The 13,940-nt window shown below is 37.0% G+C and overlaps 1 protein-coding gene across 2 annotated transcripts in view; it reads left to right on the top strand.

Moving 5' to 3' along the window:
- LOC139933812 (potassium voltage-gated channel protein Shal-like) overlaps positions 1-13,940 on the top strand; it is a 102,177-nt gene that overhangs the window by 10,294 nt on the left and 77,943 nt on the right. For both annotated transcript variants that reach the window (XM_071928027.1, XM_071928028.1), the window contains exon 2: positions 9,736-9,898. In XM_071928027.1, coding sequence (XP_071784128.1) covers positions 9,736-9,898 — 163 coding nt within the window. The remainder of the gene's footprint in view (positions 1-9,735; positions 9,899-13,940) is intronic.

Consider the following 13,940-nt stretch of genomic DNA (forward strand, 5'->3'; position numbering starts at 1 on the left):
TCTAAATTTGAAATGGTGTTTTTCAAAAGAAATGTGCCAAATAAATGGTACTTAATGTCAGAACAAAGGGTTAAAAAATTCACTTACCGAATCCAAACTACAATAAGCAATATTACGTGACTGATGACTTTTTTCGTTCGGTACTAATTTATAAAAAACCCATAACTCTCAAACACCAATTAATCCATGTACACATGCGCATAAACTAAATATAACCCCAATATCTTCCTCCATCTTGAGCAAAACCAATGGTTATTCTTAGCCCCACTTAGGCTCCACAAATAAAGGCAAACTATTGAATCGTTAAAACAGCAGTATTATATCATCAACTTCTTCAATATAGGCGTTGACCATTACATAAATTACAAAACCGAGGATGGTAAAAAACATGGGAACCTGAGAAAGAAGTGTGTTGGATTAAACCCATTATAAGCACTGATTTATGCAACTTGTGTTGTATGCTTCGAAGGGGATTGAGAAAGTTTGAGGAATGATTTAAGTATGCACGATGAATAGGGATAATGTTGTAAAGCATCGTGATGCCAATTAAGTACATGATGTATTTATCATTAATTGTATGGGTGTTAAATTTAAACCCTTTGGGTCTCATAATCCAAAACTTCAAAAACCTATCTTAAAACACAAACAACCTGATAAAGTAATGGTCTTTGAGACACTTAACACTTATCATTTTTACTATATTATTATCATTATTAATTTTATTTTATTCTAATGTTAACTTTTGTTTCAGGACTGTACCAGTCAATTAAACACAGATGAAGACAATCTATACAGAGTAAACACATGAGCATTCACAATTGTACACTTTGCCCACAAATACAAATACTATCACTAAATGTAAACATAAAATAAACAAATGCACAGGCTTGCAGATGTACCACATAACATTATATGCCACGGAATTTGAATATTGTCTCCCTGAATACAATGCAAAGCTATAAGTACAGGTTTGTTGTTATGTACAATTTGAAGGTACAAAGAATATGAATGATACATGTACACTCGGCCTTTTAGCTCACTAATTATTGCCCATGTCCTTGACCATTTGAGGCCAGTTTAGGCCTACGTGTAAATATGCACTGAAGCAACAAGATGCAGGCATAATAGACTGTGCAAAGGTGACCTCCAGGGCAATTTCAAGAGAATCTGGACTTCAAGGCATCTAGAATTACCAGCTTCAGCATAAATTGTGACAATTGTAAAAATAAAAAAAATCCTTTATTGTGCTGTTTTATACTATTTCATCCAATGGTTTGAAGAAGACAAAGCTTGACTTAGAAATTGTAAATTGTAAACGGTTCCACAAATCTTGGAAAAATGTTGTACTTTTAAAACTGACTTGAATTCTGGCACCACCTTTGGACTTTAAAAAAATGCATTTAAAATTTGATTGTTGTGATCCTCATATTGAGAAACATTTGCATCATACATGTAATTGGTTTGTTAAGATGTTCTATCAAAGCACCCTTTGTTTAAAAAAAAAAAAAAGCTCTTAGTCTTTAGCAATTAAACACAGTTTTTAATTTTGGCAGCAAGGTCCTGTTTTTCTGGCATGGAACGCATCAAATGTTCTTCTCCTTGATAATTTCCAGGTCCCTTCCTTTCAAAATTGATTTTTTTTCCCCCAGCAAAATATGGCGCATACTTTTCCAAGAGAAGAAATTGCGTGATTGAGTCAAACAGCTTCATATTACACCCACATGTTCTGAAACTCCTCATCCCTTGCCCCAGAAGTAACACAGCAATGAAGATATTCCCATAAAGCGTACCATAAAGCCCCACCGAGTGCTCCTGTGTCAGCACCTCGTGTTTGACATTTAAAAAACGTCAAAGAAATTTGTCACGCAAATTTGCACCCAGCTAGCTCCAACCATAGCACTTTCTGTTTTGCAGGGATGATTACCTTAAGATACTGCGTAAAATTAAGTGAACACGATACCCCTGAGGGATCCGATTTCCCAGAGATTTGTTTTTCTTTTCGAAGCATTTTATATTTGCGCCTGAAAATAAATCCTCAATTGATATTTTTCTCCCTTGTTGCAAAATAGATCGCAGCACTTTGATCCAAGCACTACATCGCTCTTTGTGAAATCCCATCAGATTCAGAATTTTGAATTAAATTTGCACCCTGTACAATGTACAGGTAGATGTTCTTTTTATACCAAAATGGAATTAATGAAAAGTATGTATTTTCTCTCCGCAAAAGGATGCAAGGAACAAGTACACATACGGTCAAATAAATACAGTATAAATAAATACAGTATAAATACAGTATAAATAGAATAGTAATAAAACTGTGGGGTGGAGACAACAAGACGTACATGTATGAGAAACCAAACATCATGATCAGTCAGCCAATAAAATATATAAACAAATCGCAAACATTTTATGTTTTCCCCTAAAGCATTGAATCAAATTTATACCCAATGCTTTGCACAGTCTTAACTTTTTGTTTTCTATCCTTTTATGTGACGTGTGTACACTTAGTGTTACTGGATATCAATCCCCATTAACTTTACTATGCCATTCATTATCTTATAGCCGAGTTACATGTAACTATTAACAGTAGTCTTTCTACAGTGAACGGAGTGAAACTGTTTGTTGTTGTCAGACTTTCAGCCTGATAACAATGTCACGATACATGGTTTCGATTCCTTTTTGAGTGCCCTGCAGAACTTTGCTTCAGGAATTCCAGTTTTAGCTGAGCGCGTAGGTGTTGGCAAGAGATACCCTACAAATGCGTAGGAAGTAAACTGGGCTTGCTGAAGTCACACAACACAACAAATTAATTGGACTCTAGAAGAGCTTGAATGCTTACAAAATGCAGTGACATTTTAGCGATTGTGTGTGAATTTTTTAGGAGAAAAATGTATCCAGAAATAGTCTAAACTCACAAAAAAAAAAAGTAATTAGTTCTCTGTTATGCCTGTACATAGGTTGAATGATCAGTTTTACTTGCAATAACTAATCGGTACTTCTGTAGTCTACTACTAATAGTACATGAACCTCAAACTTACAGGTTGAAGGATAATACTTTGGCAGTAAGGGTAATGTTATACAGAAGTCAATGGTAGTATATGTATCCTGCGAAGTTATTTTGTTCTGAAATACCGGGTTGATTTGAAGTCAGTAAAAGTGAGTAAGAAGTTTGAATTTTCCAACATCCTAAGATTTCCAAGATTTTCAAATTCCCCTGGTGTCTGTTTGTGAAAGCTTCATCCAGGTAGTTGTTGGTACCTCCTTAATGATGTTCTTGATGAAAATAATAATGTGAATTTTGTTGCTATTATCTCAGCAAGTAGACAATGTACTCTCAAATGAAGGCCTACTGTATCTTTGTTGATAATTTGGCCTATAAACCCAACGTTGCGCTGAAAAAAAGCCAATCTATGACCCTTCCTTTAAAATATTGTAGAAGAAAGGCCTTTTCACTCTAGCGCCAGTGACAAAGGTTGTATGTAATGGATGCCGGTTGTCTGTCACCTCACTTAATTGCGATTGTTTAACAAACTTTTACATAGTGTCTTATCTACAAGCACACAAATTGCCAGTGTTCCTCATGGATGTTTTCCATTGAACGCTTTCTAATGTTAAGAAAGAGCAATGTTTTATTATTTTATGATTTGCTAGACAAGTTAATGTATTCTACTACATTAGTCCTTTCTTGGCGATGGCATTCAAACCCATGCCCCCAATCGTTGCCTTAGTGACTCTTGAAATGTTCATCATACAAGTTTAGATTCTCCTTATTGAGGTGTCTTTTACTAAGGATAATCTGCCTTTCCCTTTACAACCAACAATGTATAAGGCCTACTGTAAATTGTAATATTCAATACACTCTAGCTTTATCAAATCATGAAGTAGACCATGATGAAACAACCCTCCATGCACATCAAAGAGTATTTTTGTATTACTTTTTTTGTTCAATGCGTGTCTTGTGGGATTTTATTTTAATCAAAGGTTCATAAAATCTAGGGCAAGATGCATGAATGCCTACACATTGTCTTGTGCATATTCAGAAGAATTGATAACTGTGCGTGCGGAAATGGCCAACCAACAAATACATACAATGGGAAATGGGAAACAATGGGAAAAGGCCAACCAACAAATATACAATTGGAAAAGTAATACCTCAAATGAACCAGATATTTCAGATCAATGCTCTCCCCACATAGGAGTTTTCAACCCCAGCTTGCAACTTTGTAGTTGAATCAGAAGAGGATACTTTTGTCATCTCCCCATCAGGCGTAGAGGTTGTCTCTTGAAACAAGGTTGACCAATAACAATTAGACGTGACAGGCATTCATAAAGGTCCTCTGAGTATTTTTGTTCTCGAAAATGTTGATACTTTCCTTAGTGTAATTTGAATTTTGGTTTTAAGTAATTTTTTTACCCACCAACCCACAATTTTTGTACCCCCAATCCCCCCTTCCCAACGACCCAAGACCCCTACCCAACCACATTGATTGTTCATAATGGCCCCCTAAGAATGGAGATACAGGCAGAGGTTACATTCGTAGCTGACTGAACTGTTCATGTGTTTTACAAATACACGTTGATTTACGTAGGCTAACAAAGTACACACTGCCATAGTCAAAAATAGCACCTTATATAGAGACTTATTATGCAAGATGTCTGCATAATATCCCAAACCCCTATCTGATTGTTTGTCCTACATTTTAATTTCAAATGGTCTTTGGAACACATTGATGAAGTGATAAATGTGCTGCAGTAGGCGTGCTGGTTGATTAAGTTACGTTTGTCTTTCAGCTCTCACTTGAAAGAATAATATTTTTGTATCTTGGAAGCTGCAGACATTGTCAAATACATTAAGACCCTTTGAAAGGCCGCCGAAATATTCTTAATTAAAAAAACTTGATCCACTGCAATTAAATCTAGCAGGAAAGAAAAATCCAACATATATGACATCTTCCGAGTCGTGCATAAAAAAACTCATTCTCTGTGTGGGTATGTATCCGTTGCATGCAATTTAATTAAAAAATAAACTTGAAAGTCTCATGATTGAACTGCCACATAATAAAAAACAGCTCGGTACCTAACTGTGTCCATGGGAAAAACACGATTTGAACACCTCATTTGAACCGTCTGTCTGGGTGTCACTTTTTTCTTCTTCTTATAAATGTTTTCATTACTTGGATGAGAAAATGCAATTTTGATGGAGCATGACAATTTGGGTCAATCAGATTTGGTTGGCATTTGATCAATATAGTACATGAATTACAGGCGACTAGCCACCCACAGAGAAACACAATATACATTACGTACTTAATGCATGTCCATGTAGTTTCCAGGAATCTCCAACTGCTGTCATTGTAGAATACTAGAAAATTGTCTTTAAGTTTTGGGCCATTCTTTAAAATTTGACCAATGACTCAGGGGTTGATTTTATAGAAACTGTCCAAGAGACCACAGGGGTCGATTTCACGAAGAGTTAGGACTAGCCCTAGGAGATAAAAAAAACGTATGGCTTTTCTTAAGTTAGGATGCGTAACTCGTCCTAACTCGAGGTAAGACTTGTCTTAACTCTTTGTGAAATCCACCCCAGGTCTTCAACTGAGTACTTGTTTTACTGGACAAAAATAGCTTTACAGGTTATTATTATTATTATTATTATTAATAATTTGGCAATTCACATAAGTATACAAAATTTCAAATAATTTATACTAAAAGGATAAAACTCTTAAAGACATTAACATGTTACCATTAAAGTTTTAAAATTCATTGTATTTCTTTCTTTTTAAAGCTAGGGTCATACTTTTGTAATGACCCTGGACAAATTGTGTAATTTTGCAAGCTTAGTTGAAACGTTGAGGCCAATTAAGAATTCACTCCGCGGCAGTGAAGTTAATAACAAGTCCCCTCAATCCACTCAGCGATAGTAGTAGTCCTGGCTGACTCCATATTGCCACCCTGCCACCCAGTTAATAAGCAGGACTAAGTAGTCTCCTGAATTCCTAAATCTACTCCATGGCAGTAGAATAAAAACCAAGTACTACAAGTAGTTCCCAAAGAACAAAATCTACACAGCAAAAATACACAAGGTGTTACTGCAAACCGAATAAACATTGATACCTAATCATGCAATACCTCAAAAACTAAATAATTGTTGCTGTTTTCAAACAAGTTACAATAATACAATAACAAATTCTTATATAGCGCATTTCACAATAACCGTATCAATGCTCTTTACATTAGTGCCCTGGTCATGGGGCCAATAACATCCCTGTAATGTTTCTCAGCTCCCGTGGGAGTATACAGCCCTGAGCTGCCTGTAAGGTGCTTGTGGCTTTTTTTATACACAATATCAACCTCTACCCTCGCAGGTACCCATTTATACCCCTGGGTGAAGAGAAGCAATTATAGTAAAGTATCTTGCTCAAGGACACAAGTGTCACGACCGGGATTCGAACCCACACTCCGGTGAATCAGCACCAAAACTTGAATTCGATGCTCTTAACCACTCGGACATGACACTCTACAAGTTGACTCTGTGTTCAGCTGCAACTTTAACAGATGACTTATATTGTATTTTTATGGATAATTTGGACCGTAAATTAGAATTAAATTGACAAAAACCCACTATGATGACACTACCTTTAAACTCCGAGCCTCAGAATATAAAGCGTTAAGGATATATTTAGTTAATGTTTAAGTGTTTTGACAGACACTGGAGGACATGGATTGTTTGATTATGGTGTTCTACTGGACCAATGCTAAAATATTGGACCATAGACCAGTGGTTATTTCAAGCCCCGTGACTCCTGAAAAATTGACAGTCATGTTGGGAAAATGTTGAAATTTCTTTTCTCTTCACAGGCGGATGATGAGATTGTAACCTTAATTTCTGTAAAGATACAGGTTCCATGATCATGATTTGAACAAAGCACACATTTTTAATCTAAAATTTACTTGCGATGCTTAGAAAACTTGTGTGCATTCATAATACTTGGATTTAAACAAAGAGAGAACCCCCGCCATCCCCCCCCCCCCAGAAAGTAACACAATTGCCCAGGCCTGATACTTTATGGAGGCAATGGTTTCCCTTCAATAAATGAACATAGACTTTAATATTTTGTGCCCTTTGCAAAATGCAATGGCCTTGCCATTTCATGTGATAAAATTTAAGTACTGATGTCATACATTACTTTGACCCTTTTAGGTTTTTTCTTTTTCCGCAAAACAGAACCATATCTGATAAATTTTGCATGGAGCATTTCGCTTTAAATAGTTAAAGACTTGGGGCGGCGATTACTGAGGGTTGATGCGGCCGATTACAGAGAAGTTGAGCTCACAAAACCCTATTACATGGCACAAGGTAGCCAGCTAGGCATCACGCTTGATTCGTTTTTGATAATACGTGTGTATCACAACCCAATGTCTTGTGTGTTTGTGCGCACGTACGTAGGGCGTACTGGTTACGTGTGAGATAGTCTCCACACAGGAGGCTGGAACGTGTGAAGCATCCTTGCATACAGAATAACATATCTGCCAGCAGTTTGGCGGTCATTTACAGCTCAATTATTTCCACCTGATTGTTTTTGAGGAAACCAACAAATAACCCAAGGAAGTCTTGATGCACAAGCCAATTCACAAGCTCTGTTTTGATGTCACTTGTGCAGTGGCCCGAGCGAAGGCGGTTTTTGTCAGCTGGGCTAATCCCCTAGACCCCCCCCCCCACAATAAAAAGAAAAAAGGAGAGAAACATTTAATAAAATGTATGCGCTCTTGTCTGTTATTTGGAGGCTAGACCCCTTTCATTGGCTGCCAGCACTGAGGTAAAACGGCAGGCCTGGAATTTCATCTTTTGAGAGGGCAAGGTCATTTTCATTTTTCAAAGTGAACTTCTATCAATTGGGAAATCTTTGTAGGGGCACCGAGGTTACAGACACTGTGAATTTTAAAGCCTGAAAATATTTTGAATAGAGCCATGCGTCCCAATAAAGGGACTTTGGCTGTCTATTGGCTGCATTACAGCATTGGAGAATAGGACTTATCAGCAATCGTAGCCACTGCCAAAGCCATTCAGTCGGACACAACCTAAAGAGTAATTTAAAGTTCCTATACTTTGTCCTTGAGTAGACTATTTATGAGCGTTCTGGGCAGCAGCAAAGTAAACTGACCTCTCGTTACCAGAACTATATATCCAAGGTTCAAGAAAACCATCCCAACTTCATCATCATCATCATTATGAATTTTATCGACATAGTCTGTGCTCATAAAAGGATAGCCTCCACAACGTATTCTATGTTTTCTGTTTTGTATTGTAGACAATGATTGTTCTTTGCTGGGTTTACAACTAGGAAAGCTTCAGTTGGAAAGCTTCATCAATAATAAATCACACTTGTGATTTTAAGAATGAGGTTCTTTTCAGAGCTGGAAAAAATGGCACCAAACCACAGGCCACGGTCAGTGGATTTAGTGTTTGGCTAGTAAACTCATGACCGGACAAGTCCAGCGGTCTTGTGTTCTCTTGAGTTTCAAGTACGTACCCTCAAGGTATATGAGATAAAAATCTATACTTAGTGCTTCAGTTTATATGTTAAACTGTGTGCTTTATCTCTTTTTGATTCAGGTCTTGTGTTGTTCATTCAAATATTAATACCTCACTAATCCGGGTCCTTTAAAGCATTGTCAATGGGTTTCTAACCGGTGCACAGAGCACAAGTCTAAGATGTGGTTTTGAGAAAACGGCCAGTGAAATATGTTTAGTAAGAATTCTTTTAACAATTATGTTCAAACGTTGACTTTGAGTCTGATAAGCATCTTACATTTCTCTTGAGTTTCAAGTACGTACCCTCAAGGCATATGAGATAAAAATCTTTTCTTAGTGCTTCAGTTTTATATGTAAACTGTGTACACAATTGTTTTATCTCTTTTTGAATCAGGTCTTGTAAACATTCTGGTCTAGAAAACATTCTGAGCTACAAGCCCTTTAGCCTTTGGGGGTTTCCCCACAAAAATTCAGCTCTACTAACTCACAGTTCTTCACAGAGAGCAGTGTAAATACTAATTGCCCAATTGCTATGACAGGCCAGTTGTGGTGATGTTGTTGTTTTGACACAGTGACTGATGTAGGCATTTATGTTTTGCTAATAATTGGTCATAAATCATTTGTCTGTTTGCAATTAAACACAAAGTGTACTTCTTTATGGAGCCTACTTACTACGGGATTAGGATCCAACCTTTAGAGCATCCTAGGCCTAATTGCATGGCTCTGCTTACCGTAAGCAAAGAATCGCCACATATACGGAAGCAGGGAATTCAGCACTTACATCAAGCGTATTTTAGGGGTTAGCAGGGAATTACCAGGCATTCTTTGCTTGCACAGCTAGCGCAGAAATCCAGCGCTTGAATAGTAAGTAGACAATAGTTATTGTAAGCTCAGAATTTAGGGGGTAGGCAGAGTCATAAATTGGACCCTTGTCATATGACTGTGGCATACTTCCAACGTCTTTAAAGACTAAAGTTTTCTTGGTACTTAAAATTTAGGTGATACGAAATGCTTTGGAGCAATGAAATTGTGCTATTGGGTAAAATTACATGCAAATGTTTCCCAGCTTTGAAGCCCGAAGTAGTGAAAACGTTACACATGCAGCAGACGCAGTTATGCAACGACTTCCAACATGTTACCGTGTGACCCAGGTTTCATTGCAGTTATTAACTGTTACTATTTTCTTTCTTTCCTTTGCCCAGGTATGGAGACATCGTTCCGAGAACAATAGTAGGTAAAATGGTGGGTGGAGCCTGTGCACTTAGCGGTGTGCTCGTCATTGCACTACCAGTTCCTGTCATTGTTTCAAATTTCAGTCGAATATACCACCAAAACCAGAGAGCAGACAAGCGGAAAGCACAGAGGGTAAGCATCATGTGTAGAAAATGTTGCTCTTCAGGGGTAGATTTCACTAGGAGTGAAGACTAGTTTATCTCCAGTTAGGACGAGTTACTCCTCCTAACTTAGGACCAGTCTTAGGTTCTTAATACCTCCTAGGACTAGTCCTAAGTTTAGAAGGACTAGTCCTAATATAATTCTTTGTGAAATCGACCCCTGGTTCTCTTGTTTTCACTTGCACTTTTTTAACAACATTTTTGTTCGAGTGTGTTTCTCACAATCGTTTTTTCTGTTGCATTGTCTGAGAAATGTATATCCGAGCAAAATAAATATATTTGTTTACATAGTTTTTTTATTAAAGTCACCTGGAAGTGGTATTTTTTCAAAATAAAGCTTTTGTCACTAATATATGTGTTTGATGAGTGGAATGTGAATAAACAGTTAACTAAGGTTTTAAACAATCAGTTCTTATGTTATTTACAAATTTAAGAGTAGACCCCGACCCGAGAGGGCGCTGTTCGAGGCAGACTTTGCCTGTAATGCGTAGAGTAAACACAATTGCAAAGTACATGTACGGACCAAGTCGTGAGTTTGTACGTTGTTTGTTTTTTTTCCGGCAATGCCGACCAGGTGTATTGCTGCTGAATGCAGAAAAACACTTTTTGAAATGTACCAACTCATGACTTGGACGTACATGTACTTTGCACGTGTGTTTACTATAGCATTGCAGGCAAAGTCTGCCTCGATTGACGTCACAAAAGGGGTAGGCAGAGTCAGCCCCCCAAACAACTTTATATATTTTTTAAACATATCAATCGTGACAAACAATGACTAAAAAAATTGTTTTATTGTTCGTAAGCATATACTCTTATGTTTGAAAGAAAACAAATTCTTTTTCCAGGTGACTTTAAGTAGATTGATTTATTCACTCCGTGATTCGAAACAAAATTGAAAGAAATTTACCCGACTATTAAATCTCCCGCCTCTACTTTTTTGCACAATCTTCAACAACTATTTTATCAGTTGGAGTTATCTAGTGCACCTGGATTCAAGTTCTATCGTTCACAGAGTGTTGGTTCGAATCCTAGCCTCACTGGTCATGTTGCTTGTGTCCTTGAGCAAGATACTTTACTAAAATTAGTCGGATGGAGCGTAACGCTGTAGTTCCTTGTACTAGATTGGTAGTGCACGTAAAAGAACACAGAACACTTCAATTCAATTCATTTCGATTAAGATTTATTTCATGATGGCAGTTGCAAAGACAAGTACAGGTTGTTTGCAAATATAATACATGGTACATAATAAACAATGCAACAAAAACAAATCTTTGAAAGTATCAAAAAACTTTAAATCATACATCATTATACAATGATAGCAAACATACTGTTGTGGAAGTTTACCTGTGTGTTTCTGGTTCATTACAAACACTATTGTCTACAGGTTTCCACAGCTGTCTGAGTTACAGTGATGAAGTTTTTCCCCAATACTAGACTGTATACTTGTTAAGTACAATGCATTATGATAGAAAAGTTTAAGTGTAAGTGTAGTGTACGTATGATTAGTGTATAAGTGTATTGGAAGTTACACACCATTGAGTTTCGACCACGGATCATTGAGTCAGGCTCTCACAAGAAAATAAAATGAATAAAATATAAGCCATGATTTATTTAAGACGATGAATTGTACAGCAGATGCACAAAATATCAAGGTATGAAAACTATTTATACATTTAGGTACATGTGTACAATATATGGGTCTCCACACACAAAATGACAGCCGTTGTATAATCAACTTTTACAGAGAAAGTTGTCTGTGGTGTTAAATTTGTTGTGTTTGATCAAGTCAGATACGTAAAGGATCCCTGTGCCCCTAGTTATTATGTGTGCCCCAAATTGATATGTGGGTGCCCCCCCCCATTTGAAATCTGGATTTTACAATGAAACCTTATTTTATAAGGTATTATTTTGATCATTTCAATGTTTTAAAAACTATTTTTCACTTACACACAGACAATGTACTTGTGATTACACTCACATCGAATTATCTTACAAAAATAGTCAATGGCAAAACAACAGCGCTGAAAAAGGGGCTTGTTTAAGATGAATGCAAACAGAACCTACAGGTTTAGTTGGCTAGTAGTGTGCCCCTAGAAAGCTAAAACTGTGCACCCCTTGTGCTGCCTTAAAATGTTGCTCTGTATTCGGCGCTGGATCTAGTAACTGAAAGGATCATTCGATAAATTACTGTTTGTGAATCCGAAATGCTTTATGTATGTAACAATACAAATACTTATTGGCGCCTAGTTAAGTAACTACACAAAAGTTTTGAATGAAAAAAAAGTAGCAAGTCTCAGTTCATTGAAGAAGAATCAAAGAATTATACAACAGGCGAAAACAATTATAAAAGGGGGCAAACACTGGAAATTTTGTGCATTGACATTAGTGAACTTTAGCCACGTTAGCCACCACAAAAGACCTGGCAGTTCCTGTGTTATCCACTTTTGTGGAGGAATTTTATTTATAAAATGTAAAGAATGCTATTATCGATCCGTCACTCAGAGTATCATTTGATAAATAGATGTTATTCAGAATAGACAATGTAAAAAAAGAACATTTTTCCCCTTCAAAATTGTGCCTGTGGGTGGTTGAGTCAAAAGAAATTTACTAAAATTCAAAATTCAGTTTTGGGCCTTTTAGGAATTAAAGGCTTTTAGGAATTATTTTGTGATAGAAAAATTTGCTTGGCCCTCATTGGCAATCAAGTCTCTGTATCTGCTGTCATTGGCCGTAGGAAAAGTCATTGGATTTGGATGTGGTTTAAGAGGTATAACAGGTATTAAGAGTATAACAAAAAGTATCAGTGCATGTTTTAAATGGGAAGATTTGATGTTTTTTACCTGGGAAAGTATTGGAATTAATTTCTCTTTCAAGAAGAATAACCTCTTCATATCCGATGACGTGTATTAATGGGCTGGCTTATAGCAGACAACTCTGGGAACATTTTTGGTTTGGTGTCATTTGGACGGCTGACAATGTGTATACTCACCAGGACATTCTATTGTGTAGCATACACAGCCATGCACCAGCCGCGCTCTGCTCGTTTCCCCCACAGAGGGACAGAGGCGGTTAATTCTGAATATCATTCGGCTTAGCTCCGTGATCTTCTCCGTACTGCATCTTTGTGTGTCATGGGTCAGAATTTCACTCATTACATGCCTATTCAACACGGTTGTATAGCCAAGGACCGTATGTGGCTGACCGCTGTGACAAGATCTAAGATGAAATCCACCAGCTGGCCAGTTGGCCTGTGCAATGATTAACTATGGTGGATAGAAAACTAGCTGATGTCTTCTCACATTGCAGACGGGGTCCTTAGAAATATCCAAGACTGTGACGTCAAGTGAATATCAAGTGTTATTATATAGCTGATACCAATGGCATATGTATGCAAACTTAACTAAAATATAGCTCACAATATGTTACTTCTTCAATTGCATCCGTATTTCAGTCTAACAAATAGCAATATAAATATTAGATCTGAACAGAGGAGTTGAATATGCATTTTGTATATTTCAAGACCATTGTACATCTTAAAGACAGGGTGTACTTTTGGTATTAACTGCCGAAAACCAGTATACTCAAAGTTGCTAGAAGATTTTGAAAGAAAAAAATAACCTTGTTTCTAGACTTGTGTGCTTTCAGATGCCTGAGAAGAGCCACATTTCAAACATAACGCCACTGGACGTCAACAGTGAATGGGTCTGTACATTCCACTCAGGAATTTTTTTAATAGTCAAAAGGTTGAATCCAATGTCCTATTTGATTGAATATCATGGATATTCAGGAATGAAGCAAACATTCCCTGTACAGAAATGTACATACCCACATAAATAATAATTATTATATGACATCGTTTGATGTTTTGCACTGGAAGGGTATGGTATTTTGATGTGAATTTTGAGAATTGTAACAATTTACATAATCATGCTGGCTGGGCTGGGCCCAATGTCATTGCTCTGTGCTTACCGTGGATTTCTAAGCCAGAATTTCTGCGCTAGCTGCGTAAGCAA

Source organism: Asterias amurensis, chromosome 2 (assembly GCF_032118995.1).
Source record: "Asterias amurensis chromosome 2, ASM3211899v1".
Classification (NCBI taxonomy): Eukaryota; Metazoa; Echinodermata; class Asteroidea; order Forcipulatida; family Asteriidae; genus Asterias; species Asterias amurensis.